The sequence below is a fragment of the Hemibagrus wyckioides genome, linkage group LG11 (assembly GCF_019097595.1).
Source record: "Hemibagrus wyckioides isolate EC202008001 linkage group LG11, SWU_Hwy_1.0, whole genome shotgun sequence".
NCBI lineage: Eukaryota > Metazoa > Chordata > Actinopteri > Siluriformes > Bagridae > Hemibagrus > Hemibagrus wyckioides.
In genome coordinates, this window is record NC_080720.1 from 28,047,245 (window position 1) to 28,061,749 (window position 14,505).

The 14,505-nt window shown below is 41.7% G+C and overlaps 1 protein-coding gene across 4 annotated transcripts in view; it reads left to right on the forward strand.

Moving 5' to 3' along the window:
- Positions 1-14,505, forward strand: part of LOC131361588 (nucleosome-remodeling factor subunit BPTF-like) — a 50,122-nt gene that overhangs the window by 23,054 nt on the left and 12,563 nt on the right. For 3 of the 4 annotated variants that reach the window (XM_058402879.1, XM_058402876.1, XM_058402878.1), the window contains 12 exons: positions 661-785; positions 1,809-1,937; positions 2,991-3,144; positions 3,422-3,500; positions 4,665-4,887; positions 5,603-5,749; positions 10,542-10,672; positions 11,384-11,498; positions 11,585-11,736; positions 12,925-12,957; positions 13,106-13,280; positions 13,532-14,022. In XM_058402879.1, the coding sequence (XP_058258862.1) occupies positions 661-785; positions 1,809-1,937; positions 2,991-3,144; positions 3,422-3,500; positions 4,665-4,887; positions 5,603-5,749; positions 10,542-10,672; positions 11,384-11,498; positions 11,585-11,736; positions 12,925-12,957; positions 13,106-13,280; positions 13,532-14,022 (1,954 nt within the window). The remainder of the gene's footprint in view (positions 1-660; positions 786-1,808; positions 1,938-2,990; positions 3,145-3,421; positions 3,501-4,664; positions 4,888-5,602; positions 5,750-10,541; positions 10,673-11,383; positions 11,499-11,584; positions 11,737-12,924; positions 12,958-13,105; positions 13,281-13,531; positions 14,023-14,505) is intronic. The other variant, XM_058402880.1, reaches the window with a different exon arrangement.

Sequence of the window (14,505 nt, forward strand, 5' to 3'; positions counted from 1 at the left end):
ACTGTGAGTGTTAAGTGCATGAAGTGTCCCAACATTCCACACTGTTATATTATTGTATTTTCCGGGTACTTGCATTGCACTTCTTTTTGTTGACTACTCACACTATTTATACTAGACAACGGCATAGAATAGTCCGAGGTATGCAGTTTTGAGACTTTCCATATCTTTAATGAAACAAGGTCCTGTTTTGGTCTGATCCTGGTTTGTATCATCACTAGTGATCTGTGCTTATTTTTCATAGACAGTATATTCAAGACTCATTAGTCCTTTTCACTTAAAGTTCAGGATGCACCAATGGAACCATGAAAAATTCAGAGGAATTTTCCTTTCCTTTATGCTTGTTTCCCTTCATACTGGCACTGGGGGGAAAAAAGTGATATCCTTTCACATGTGTTTGGTTTCGGCTTTTTAAATCACCCAAGAGAAATAAACGTGTATGTATTGCAGTGTTTGACTTTGGGAAAAGCCAAATTTTGATATATTATTTTACTGATGCAAATGCCAAAAGGAAAAACATCAAGGCAGAAAGAATGTGAGTTGGGATTCATCCTGGCAGAAGTTTTGTAGTTTAAAAAGTTTTACTAAACTAAATGAAGTTTTAAAGGCAGGGTTTCTGATAACACTTGAAATAACAGTAAAATGGTTGTTGTTGGGCTTTAGGTATCGTCTCCAGAACGTGAATTCGTTAGCAGGGGTGAGTCTGATGTTGCGGCTTCTCTGGGCTTGTCTTCGCTGGGACGACATGGCTGTCAAACCGTCTTCTAATGCTGGGACGACACGCACCGGTAACCTTTGTTTATGTTGTTTATTTTCATTGCTTTGGTTCAGTGTTAACACCATCCTTCCGGTCTTCTTGGCATGTATCCCTGTGTATACAGAACACTTTTATCAGATGTCCTCTTGCAGCACTTGTGATGTGATTCATGTTCGAGCAAATGGAGAAGAAAAGAGAATATATATATTATATAAATGGACTAGTTAACTAGCTATCCATATGCATGACCTGCTTTGTTGCTATAACAACCAGTGTAGTAGACCCACTGCGAAGTTAATTAGCAATAAATCAAATTTGCTCAGAAAATTCTTGCCAAAAGTTTTCGGATGTTTGCCTTTACATGCACATGAATGTAATATGGAGTTGACCCGCCCTTTGCAGCTATAACAGCTTCAGCTCTTATTGGAAGGCTTTCCACAAGGTTTAGGAGTGTGTTTATGGGAATGTTTGACCATTCCACTAGAAGTGCATTTGTGAGGTCAGGCACTGATGTTGGATGAGAAGGTCTGGCTCGCAGTCTCCACTCTAATTCATCCCAAAGGTGTTCTATCGGGTTGAGGTCAGGACTCTGTGCAGGCCAGACAAGTTCCTCCACACCAAACTCACTCATCCATGTCTTTATGGCCCTTGCTTTGTGCACTGATGCTCAGTCATGTTGGAACAGGAATCAAACTGTTCCCACAAAGTTGGGAGCATGAAATTGGCCAAAATGTTTTGGTATGCTGAAGCATTAAGAGTTCCTTTCACTGGACCTAAGGGGCCGAGTCCAACCCCTGAAAAACAACACCTGAATTCAATGATTTGGAGGGGTGTCCCAAAACCTTTGGCAATGTAGTGTATTAAAAATATCAAATTCTTTCAAACATCAAATTCTTTTGATTTCTCAGCATAATAAATATAATAACTTCATATAAATAAATATTATAACTTTAGTATATAAACACTTGCTCCATCTGTGTATTGCATTCCATTCCTTTACACGTGCACACCCTTAGTATACAGTCTTCCTCTTTCCTGTCATTGTGTGATACAGAAACGTCCGAGACTGATATCACCACCACAGAGATCATCAAGCGCAGAGACGTCGGCCCTTATGGTATTCGGTCAGAATACTGTATACGGAAGATCATCTGTCCTCTTGGGGTCCCTGAAACACCGAGAGGTACCGGTGCACTTTCTTACAATATGAACACTTCCTTTCTTACTGTTTCTTTAGTTCTTCACTTCTCTTTATTAATTTATTTGTACGTACACATACAAAATTCCAGTTAGAAGATTTGTAGGTTCAATCTATTGTAAAGTGTTAACCAATTTAATTATTTTGCTAATCATTAATTAATTCATTTATGTTTTGTTTGGATTATTTATTAAAATATGCTAAATGCCAAAAATGTAATATAGTACTTAATATGATATAGTTTTAATATTTCCAACTACTACAGACTTGGGCCTAATTAAATAACTGGTCACTAAATACATTACAATTTTACTGACATTTATCAGAGAATATTATCAGTTGCTTTTATGCCACAAGAGTGGTGGTGGCAATATGTCTGATTGTCTATCAGTTCAAAGTTTCTTGAGATATCACTAGTGTGAGCTTAGAGCTTAAATGTTTGTTGGATTTTTTTTTATTGTATCCAGCATATGAATTAATAAGCTTTTGGAATTGATCAAATGTCTGAAATAGTTTATGTTTGATGCATTCCTTCATATTTGAAGTATGTTTTAAAGGTATTTTAGCCAAAGACTAAATGGACTTGACTTGGCATCATTAATATAAAGTCATAGGATTAACATGGCCTTAATGGCTGCAAGAGGGTCTTAACTGCATTTCAAGCCATGATTTGTTCAATTCTAACCATCAAATTTAAAATAAAGACTGCTATTACTTTTATTTATTAAATAAATACTTTTTCATTTTATGTTTTGAGCAAGGCGGGGTTGACTCCATGGTTTTAATGCCTGAAATCAGGCAACTGATTCTTCTTAGGATCATCTGTTACGTAAAATAAATGCAGAAAGGCCGCTTAATGAGACACAATATATGTTTTAATTGCTGGCTGCAGTAAATACACAAAGTATCTGCTTCTTTTATAGTGAGTATATGGTGTTTGTATAGCATAATGTTTAGGGTCTGTGGGGTGTATGTTAAATTCCCTCCATCAGGCAAATGTTAACAGGAGTCTGATGTTATGTCTGCTTTTGTCTACAGCGGAGACGTGCACACCACAGAGGAAAGGCCTGCGCTCCAGCGCTCTCCGCCCCAAACGTCCTGAGCCAGGCAAGCAGGATGGTCCGATCGTCATTGAAACCTGGGTTCCTGAAGAAGATCTGCATTTGTGGGAAATCCGAGCATTTGCAGAACGGTACAAGTTATATACACACAAACGCAAGCCCAATGATCACATTTTGGGCATTTATGTTATACAGCTTTCCTTTCTTAACATATAGTCATTTTTTATCTGTATTTTAGCTCTATAATGTTGAAATGTTTTTGTTTGCGTAGTGATTTTAAAATAGCATACTTCACCTTTTAAATAGTGGCTTCAGTTTGAGTCTTTTAAGCTTTTAAGTCTCTTGTGCCTTTTGAAGTCACACTGTTTCACTGGGTAATGTGTCTTTTTGCTTCTCTATCCAATTCAGAGCGGAAAGGGAGAAAGCCCAGGCAGCAGAGCAGGCCAGGGTTAGCGCTCGGAGGAAGGCGCTGGAGCTTCAGCAACAGGTGGGAAGACAATGAGATGTTTATCATATCCGCACCCCTTTTCAGTTCATATTAGGCACACATGGATTGACATGGCATGTAAATGTAGCTTCTCTTGTCTGGTTAAACTGTGACTCTTGGATACTTGAATCATTAGCAAACATACAGATGAGCAAAAGTTCAGAGATCATACGCAGAACATTTACAGCGTTCGGCAAACGCCCTTACCCAGAGCGACTTTCATAAGTGTGTTAAGTCTCTTTTCAATGAATATATTCTTGTACTGGTTCACTAGGTCAGGGACCAAGAGTACAATCTAAATACTCAGGAGTTTTTAATATGTGGTATACTAAGAAAAATGCAAGACAACACAAGAAATCACATTTTCTTAAATTGCAAAGTGTTAATTTCACTTTATGAAATCGTAGGTTGTGGAGAGCCTATGACATCTAAAGGAATTTAATTCGACCTTCTAGGTGCCAGAAATGAGGATATGAAGCTAGTGGGTGCAGGGATGGGTGTTGAGGATGCAGAAGATAGGGATAGGTGGAGAGAGATGATTCACTGTGGCGACCCCTGAAGGGAAAACCTGAAAGAAGACTTGTAGGTGCCAGAACAGAGAAAAGCCTTGATTCATACCTTACTTATACCCTGAGTGAGGAGTGGTAGGTCCAACCGAGCAGTAATGGAAGTTTGAGGAAGGTAGCTTGGTGCAGTCCTGGTGTGATAAGTGCTTTATGATAGAATGGATTAAATCCTGATGTGGGCAGAGCTACAGGAAACCAGTGGAGGCAGCGTAGCAGTGGAGTGATGCATTCTGGCTTTGCAACAGTTCAAGTTTCAGCTGCCATCCATGATGGAGATTCAGTTTTGTCCATGATGCTATATTCCATGTGAATAGGAAGACATTTGAGATTTGCAGGATTAAGTTGAAGATCAAGTTAAATTGTGATCAAATAACGTTACTTTTGGTAAATAAATCAAAACGAATTTTGAACTGATGTTGCATCTCCCAGGTGATGGACTTTTAAAGAGTAAAAAACTTGTCTAGACAGTCATCCCCCAAGATTTTTGGGGATTATGGGTAGTTTGCAGAGCCATGTCTGGCCACCCAGTGGTTAACCCTAATTACTTACAGCTGCAAGGTACGACATTATTTTGAACTGTTACCCTCTTTCATTCTAGAAACGGCAGGAACAAAAGGAACAAAAGCAGCAAGCTACAGCAGCCTCCACTCCCTCGGCCAGCCCTGCCACCCCCAGCACTCCCAAAACCACAGCCGGGTCCCTCACCAGCCAGGTCACACCTGGAACCAAAGTGGTACTGGCCACTAAGATGGGCACGCCAGTAACATTCCAGCAAAATAAAAACTTCCAGCAAACATTTGCTACCTGGGTCCAAGGTCAAGGTACGAAGCATCATCTTCCTGCTTCTAACATACCTGCCAGGTTTTCCCGCATTCTCTTATAAACCTTCCAATTTCAGCAAAGTATGCATAGAGTAGCACTACATCATTCACCATACTGTGACTTTTCTGTGACATTTAAATGTCAGAATGCGGTCATTTCCATTTTCATTTTAGATCCCTGTTTATTTCCATAACCCCTTGATGTTGCGTTTAAAACAATCTGTTCTTAAACCATTGTGGCTAGCTACCCCAAAGCACAGCCATGCCTGCTTAACCCTCCAGTCATACGCAGCAGTTTGCTGTCAACGAATGAGTGGAACGTTTTACGACATGGCTTGTATGAGATGACGCACTGCATGTTAATGCTGGCTGACTGTTGCCTTTTCTTGTCCTCTGTTGTGATGACTGTAGAGCATGTGTGGCGTCAGTGGCATCTTGTTCTGTTGCTCATGGAATTGCGGGGCCTTATTCAATCATTCCATTATGCAGAGCAGTCGGAAACACTTCCCCATCATAAACTGTAACGTTTTTTGCAGTTTACAAACACAAATTTTGCACCAGTTTTTACAAACATTGTGGGTGGTTGATCGAATAGGGGCCTCTTTCTGCTACTCGCCCTTACTCCATCAAATCTCCTCAGCACTTGATTGTTTTCCCCACCTCAGTGATTTCTCACCACTAATTTTTAAGTCCATTATATTTCTTAATACGGCAGTGTCCAGCAGCACTGTTACCACCGTCTCGACGACGACGGGGCAAACCTTCCAGATCTCAGGCAGTCCCGTGTCTGTAACAGGCAAAGTCATCCCTCTTCCCGCCAGCAGCAAGATCTTCACACTCAGTGTGCCCAACATGCAAGGAGGTACTGCTGCTGCCCGTTATTGGCACATTCTGACAATAACTGATGGCTAGTACTCACTGACAACTACTTATTGTTAATTTATAGCTGCTGGTCGTTATTCATTTTTATGACTACAGACCATTCATGAATTCTTGCTGTTATTTAGGGCCATTACACATGACTGTGTAGTGTTCTTAAAAGAACATTACTTGCTGCTAAACAAGGCCATGGACTATTTTTTGGGGCTACTGAATGAACATAAGGATAAGAGCACATATTTAAATTCACTGACTGTGACACCAGGGTATACGCTGTTTCTGAAAGTTACTGACTTGAACAAGACTATGGACTGCAAATGAATACTACTGACGGTTACAAAAGGCTTTCAGCTATTTCTGAAAGCTAATAATTGTTACTGATTTGTTGCTGTTAAAAGCTGTAGACTGGAACACAAAGCTATGGGCTCTTCCAGCGTTACTGACTGTTACACAGTGCAGTGGGGTGTTACTGAATCTAATGACTCAAACGAAGACTGTTACTACCGACTGTTAGACAAACTATTAAACTATTACACAAGGCTACTGCCTGTTATTGACGGCTATAGACTATTAAGCTCTGGACTGCTAGGCATGGCTGTGGACATATACTGAATCCAACTGCAATGCAATTACACAAGGTTTTAAACTTTTATAGAAGTCTATAGAATCCTCACATTCCTGATTATTATTCAATTTTAATGATGCTCATGGACAGTTCTCTTCTAATGATTCAGTAACAGACAGTGTGTCTGATAGTTACTCGTGGCTGCTATTCATTATTAATAGGTATCGATGAACAGGTTATTGATGAATACTGACTGACTGATCATGGCTATCAGCTAGTTCCCGTGGTTACTGACCGTATCTCGGAGTTACTGACCATCATCCGGCTCATTATTTACAGCCGATACCCAAAATGCATAGATATCCAGTGTGGTGTTGGTGCAAGCAGAGATTGATGGATTTTTTTTTGCTACAACCCAGACATGTACACAAACCAACTGTGTACCAAACTCGGACTGATGTTCAGAGATGTTTGAAGCACTGGACTGTACAACCTTAACTGTGAACAGACAAACACAATTAGTTACTCCTACATGCATGACTGAAGCCACGTCCAGGCTGTGGACGACTGATGCATGAGCTTCAAAAGTTGAATTCTGATAAAAGCTGGTATGGTTTGTTTAGCAACGCATCATTCCCATCATTTCCCACGTCATTTATTAAACAGAAACCAGAAGTACTAGATACGGATACTGGTATTACATTACTGGTATTAAAAAAATACAAAAGCGTTTAGTTAAATTTATTCATAATAATAAATATATTTGTATCACAGTGCAGTACTGTTCCTAAGGATCGGCCCTAAGGTGTTGATTATTTTTCTCTAACAGCTCTGAAAGTAGTGATGGCTGCAGTGCCAGTCGAAGGTTCATATTAATGCACTTGTAATCATTTTTTTAGTAAGTACGGACACTGGTGGCTCAGTGGTAGGTTTCTCGCCTACCATGCGGAAGGCCCGGGTTCCATTCCCATTCCCAGTCATTCCCAAGCCCGGATAAAATGGGAGGGTTGCGCCAGGAAGGGCATCCAGCATAAAACCTGTGCCAAGTTGTGGCGACCCCTCACACACGTAGGGAGCAGCCGAAAGAACAACAACAACAATCATTACTATAGTAACAGCTAATATGGCGGAATGTGGATTGAAAAAGGCATATTATTATTGATATGGTGAAGTTTTTTTGCAAGAAGATCTTTATGAAGAACCTAAGATGTTTAACCTATAAGTCGGGGTTAAAGATATGAGTCGGTGCTGGGGAAGCATGGGTAGATGCTTCTGAACTGTATGAACACTCATGATCATGAACATATGTCAGGGTATGCTCCACTGCTGTGTGTAAATGCCTGACAGCTACACCACCATCCACCACCCATGACAAAGTCTATTAGTCACTGCACTTGGCATCCGAGCAAAGCAGGCACTTGTTTACGTCTTCTCAATAGTAAGAGACTGACCAAACACAGCTTAATAACAATGTTTTCATGACCTATCCAGCCGTGAGTGTATCGTCCTGGAGAGAGCGACGCCACTGCTGCTTGGTTACGTTAGGAGGGACGGTAAATATTGACGGGTGTTTGGGGTTGCCGTTTTTTGTTGATTTTTTTTTCCCCTTCCAGTGTAGGAGTTTTCCAAGTCATTACAGCACCTGGTTATGTGTTTAATGACACTTCACACTGTGGAGCAAAGGATGTTTTTATAGGCTTTACACTACAACAAATGTCACATCCTGCACAAGGCGTTGTGCCACAGGGTGTTTCTAACGCCTATACCAGGCAATGCTTACGCATCCAGATCTGCCTCACATGGATTTGTCATGACTAAAGTTTTTAAACTCATTCTTATTCGTATAGATCTTTTAACAGCATATTACAAATATCTGGGAGAAGATTTTTATTAAGATCCCAGATGAGCAATATAGGAATAAAGTTTCACAATTTTATAGCTATACAACCACTACATTATAAATCCCTTAAACTCTTTAAATGTTTCGATTGGCCTAACCTGTAAGATTTATAGACCTTCATTAACTGATTTATGTGTTTGCCTTCTGCGGGAAAGCTTCAGGCGATGATGAACAAACTGAGCAGGATCTCTGCCTATGTAGGGAGCCTCCTTGTGAATGCAGAGCAGGTTCAGTGACAGTACATTTACATTGTGATGCTTTAGTTTAATGGTATGCCTTACTGATCTTTTACTCTCTCTTTTTTTTTTTTCTTCATGGTAGTTGTTATTATTATTAGCGTCTCAAACTATTAACTGTTTTTGGCATTTGTGAGGGGGAAAAGCTAATAATTATCTAACAGACACTACATCATACAACATGACTATCCACTGTTAAATACCTCACTGTGTTTGAAGAGTGGAATTTCTTAATTGCTCGATAAATTCAGGCTCCTGTTTGGCGTGTTGTGTGTTTTGTTAACGTGTGTGTAGTGTGCATGGCGCAGAAAGAGAGAGAGCCCAAGCCTGTAACACACAGAGGTGTGTTTTTCCCGTCCGGTCCTTTCAGGTAGTTCTGTTTGTTCTGGAGACACCGGAGGAAGTCGGCATGAAATCGAGTTTCCCCTCGGGCCGACGAGTCTGGTGCAGGTATCCGAGGCCGCATAGAGAGTTTCCTTCTGCTCTTTCCGTGTCAGAGAAGAGTGTCGCTTACCTCCACTCCGCTTACCGTCCATTCACAGGGCAGCTGTTTGATGTCAGGATGGAGGTGAACCCCACCCTGCAGCCACCTTCAACCCTCTGAAACGGGGCGTTCTCACTTGATGACTTGTGGTTGTGCTTAAACCGCCGAAGAAGAGGCGATGGAAGGATACAGCTCGACTGTTTTGTCAAAAAAACATAAGACATGAGGGGAAACATTACTGATTGAAGGCATTAATGCATCATTCATAAATTTCTCTGTTGTTCCCCGCCTCTCCTCAGATCTCATTTGCGTTTTGAAAACGCCTGTTTACCTGCTCTGGTGCTGTTTATCGTGGCAGCCATCGAAGCGCGTTAAAAGAGAGCCGTCGAACAAGCAACCCATTGAGCCAGTTAAAGTGTTGCTTTGGGGTTCAGAGATTCAGGTGGCTTTGAGGTGGCTGAGATTCAGGTTCGAGTCCCTGGAGTCTGTAAGGAATGCGCATGACTGGGTCAGGACGTGTTTTTCCTATTGCTGACAACATTGTACAGAAACCGTGTGGGCACAGATAAGCAATTCTCAACTGGCAGTGTGTTCGAGTGAGATTCCCTTAATGTGGCTTCTTTTGTATGTGTGTGGTCTTGGGATTAGGGTAAAGCATGATACACTGGAGTTTGTTGATGGGATTATTATGGGTGTATCTCATGAATCATTTTAAAAAATCGAACGTCTTTCTTTGGGCCTTGTCCTGCTTTTAAGCACCAAGACAGTGCCATTTTAATGAAGTGACCCTATTTAACATTTTTCACACTATAATTTCTTCTACCACTGGTTGGCCATTCAGCCCCCAACCTGTTCTGTCACCCTTATTTGTCACTTTAAAATGGAAATAAAGCCATTGACTAATATTATCCATGGTTTACATTCAGTATAAAGCAATCATAGATGTGTATTACATTTACAAAAGTTTTATCTACTAAAGTCAAGCCACACCCACAGGCAGTGGGCATGCTTAGAAGAAGATCAGAAAAGTATTGGCTGTGATTTCAAGTGGTTGGGGTGGTGTACTCTTGCCCGGTCAATCATAGCAACTCTAGTCAGTTGTGGGTGTCCGCAAGCTCATGTATGCGGACGAGGGCAGATAACGCATCCTCTAAGCTTGTTGTACTGCCCTGTCATATGTTATATGAATGGTACACACACACACAAGGCAAAACTTTCAATGCATATCTCTCGCACAGGTAGATCACTGAAATACAATCAGCAGGGAATTTCTTTCATAATTAAACAAAGTAAATGTAAATTTCTCAGTGATCTGCATTTATTTTGCAATAGTAACACATTTAAATGTAATCACACTCCAATCCATAGGTATTTTGTGTAACTTCCCAGTAGGCATTTCCATCTGTATACGAACATTTAAAAATGGCCGATCATTTATATTGGAAGTCCCATTAACCAGAAATTCTTGTTTGAACTGATAATTTTGACAACTGAATCAAATGTTATAAAACGGGTATATACAGTCCAGTCTCTGTGCAGGTTTAGGGCTGAGAAACACTCTTTAATAGTGTCTCGATGCCTGTTTTTCAGGTGTACAGCAGAAAGTTGTTGGCATCATTCCATCTGGTACCACAGGCAACCAGCAAACCATCACCACACTGCAGCCCAGCACGACTACAGTCAACATCGCAGCCAAGGCACAAGGGACAGCTACACAACAGGTACACACAGAAGAACTACAAATACACCTTCGTTTCAGATAACACACAAGACAGCAGCTTACCAAAATTAGCTCAATAATGACATTCATCACATTCAGAACTAACATTAATAATTACACTGATCAGGCATAACATTATGCTAAGAGGCATAATAAGAGACCGCTAAGAGGTGCCGTGAGTAACACTGATTATCTCCTCATCATGGCACCTGTTAGTGGGTGGGATGTATTAGGCTGCAAGTGAACAAGTTGATGTGTTAAAAGCAGGAAAAATGGACAAGCGTAAGGATTTGAGCGAGTTTGACAAGGGCCAAATTGTGATGGCTAGACCACTGGATCAGAGCATCTCCAACACTGCAGCTCTTGTGGGGTGTTCCCGGTCTGCAGTGGTTACTATCTATCAAAAGTGATCCAAGGAAGGAACTGTGGTGAATCGGCGACAAGGTCATGGGTGGCAAAGGCTCAATGATGCATGTGAGGAGCGAAGGGTGGTCCGTGTGATCCGGATCCAACAGACGAGCTACTGTTGCTCAGATTGCTGAAGGGGTTAATGCTGGTTCTGATAGAAAGATGTCAGAATACACAGTGCATGACAGGTCAGGGCTGTTTTGGCAGCAAAAGAGGGACCAAGACAATATAAGGCAGGTGGTCGTAATGTTATGCCTGGTTGGTGTACATACACAAACACAGCAGTAATATATATTTTTTTAAGGTGATCACGACTGGAGGACAGCTGAGGACAGGGATGACTGTATTACGAACACCTACGCAGCAAGGAGCTGCCCTGGGGAAGACCATCCTCAGAACCCCGATAGTGGTGCAGCAAGGTCTGATCTGATATCAATTTAAATTATGTCTGGCTGAATTTCTGTCCTTTTATCTCACCATGTATCTGCTCTTCTCTACCTTCCAGGTCAGGCTGGGAAGGTGGTGACCCAGATCATCCAAGGACAGCCCGGCAGCCCTGCGAGCAGCACACAGATCCGGGGCACAACCACACAAACGACGGCCAGCCCCAGAGCAACCCAGGGTCAAGTCAAACTGACCCTCACTCAGGGGACACAGGTGAGAGAGAGAGAGACACACACACACACACAGACAGTGCTCTCAAAATTATTACAAGTTAGTTCGTTAATAAAGGAAATGTAAGTTAAATAAAACTATTTAATTGTTTTTTATTATAATTGTTTTAATGAATTCATTTTAATTAATTTAAATTATTATTATTTTTTATTTTTTTAAATCGGATCAACTGAATAGAAATATTGCCTCAAAATATGCCTTTTTAATTTTTATGCTTATTTTATTTGTATTTTTTTATTTTTTATTTTGGACTGCATTCACATGTCTGGAACGGTATGTGTCCACATATTCCAATAACGTTACACACATTTGGAATCAAAATGAAGAAAAACAATTCTGCAGAGTGACAGAGTGATTTTGACAGAGTGACTAAACTTTTTTCCTTAGAAAATAAATAAATAAATAAATCAAATAAATGCAAATAGCTCTTCATAAAACTGCTACATACCAACAAAACCACATACACTAATACAAATGAGAAATAATAATGAAAAGTGAAAACTGTTAGATATTATAGTTTGGATGTTGAAGTTCATTAGAATAATTGTGCAGCACCATGACATGCCTTTTTGACGTACTGTGCATGCCAAATAAAAACTTGTGCAAATGTCAATAAATAGGGTTTTTAATCGCTCATTTCTCTGGTTGCTGAATGAGGAAAAGAAAACACTGGTGACTGCTAGCCCACATATAGCAGTGCAGCTGGTCAATACAATGATTCTGTAGACTGACATCTAATATACGGTTGTTTCTATCTGGTTTAAATCCATCACGTCTTATAAAAGCAAATGTGTTTTAGAAAAAGGGATAAATGGCAGAGAGTCTCCCATTAAAGGGCAGCAGAGAAGTTACAGAAGTGAACGTTGTCTGAAAACAGACGCCGACATGACACATGTCCTGGGTCAGATAGGGAAAATGTGACTCAAATGAAACACTAAACACGCATTTGAAACATTCCCCAACAGGTGTTTCCCACCGCACCGCCTGGGTGTGGACGATTCGTGGTGGACACAGACTGCCCTCATCATGTGCTCTAATAACAATGTGTTTTATTTGTGGCCAACCTGTGCCTACTGTTAAAACTTTTCCATAGTGTGTCTGTGATGGAAGTTTAAATGGCTATAATCTAGTGCTGGTCTTATTTTCCTTCGGTTTGTTTTTTTGTCTCAGAAGCAGCAGGGAGCAGCGGTGGAAAGCCAGCAGGTTAGTACAGTTACTTTCAGTGATTGTGTGTGTGGCTGTAGAAGTTTTACAAATGAGGTGCTTGAGGTGTGTGTGTGTTTGGTACTGTAAACATCCCTCTCAGTCGCTCAGAGGAATATGGAAATCTCTGACATCTCTCTGTCTGCAGGGGGTCACAGTGATGGTGCAAGGTCAGAGCCAGACAGCAGGTCAGCTGCAGGTCATCCCCGCTGGTGTGACCATAATCCCGGCAGCTGGCCAGCAGCTCATGCAGGCCGTCTTGCCCAACGGCCAGGTGCAGCGTTTCCTGTTTACACCCACTTCTGCTTCACCTTCCACACCAGGTAACAGGGGCTTTGATTTATCCCTTGGATTTCTTATATGCAAAATTTTATCATGTTGAATTGAACCGAAATATGAACACGGCTACAACGGACCAAAGCAATTAGTGTTGGTCCTGGTGGATCTAGCATGCTTCCAAGAAAACAGTAAATAGATTTGTAGTAGTCAAATGTGTGTTACTGTTTGCTAGAAAATTGTAAAATGAACAGCTTAATGTTTATGCTCTTTGTTGTTTTTCACTTTTTTCTTCCAGGTCAAACTCAGCCTGCTCTTAAGACATGCACTCCCTCCCCTGCCCAGCCGGTGCAGGCTGGAGCTTTCGCCCCCCGCACACCACCGATGACCCACAAGGCCCAAATGCCAGTCCAGTCTCCCACCCCTATACAGGCCAAAGTTACAGTGAACCAGATGGCTGTAAAACAGCAGCAGGTGAGGCCCCAGGTGCAGCTCCACCAGGGGGCCCAAGTCATTGCAGTTCCAGGGTTGCAGTTCAAGCCGGAGCAGACGGTTAAACTCCAGTTGCCCATACAGATCCAGCAACAGGCTGGTGCCGCATGCCAGGCAGGTGTAAAGTCTCAGCAGGTCCAGAACGTGGTGACGTTGCAGACGGCCAGTGTCCAGGAGCAGCTGCAGAGGATCCAGCAGCTCCGTGAGCAGCAGCAGCAGAAGAAACGGCAGCAGCAGGAGGCAAAGAGGGAGCAGCAGCAGCAGGCCATCAGCCAGAGCGACCTGATCCAAAAACAGGTGAGCGGGCCACACTGCACCACAGGGCCCAGGTCAAACAAATATACACCACATGTGAGAAAAGGGCCTCATGGCCACAGAGCCTATTGAGTTACACGTGCACCAGAGCAAGTTCATACGATTTAGGTCAAAGAAGACCCCAGGGACAGCACACATCCTGCTGAGGAGGCAGAGCAGGTTCACCCAGATGCAGGTTTTAGGTGAGGGAAATCCCAACAGTCGAGGTGCGTCACAGAGACCACGGAGTGCTTCTCATCCAAACAGTGGCAGTGACTCACATGAGCGAGGTCTCACGTCTGTGTTTATTTTTTGCCCTTGCTGCTTTAGGACTGGCTCTATATGTGTAGCTGCAGATTTATGCACGTATATATTTAATTTTCCAGATATGTGTACATTTAGATGATTTACTGTATGTGTATAGAATCCTGGGTTTCAGTGGTGTGTGTGTGTATGTATGCATAGCTGATAGTGTCTGCCTGTTTT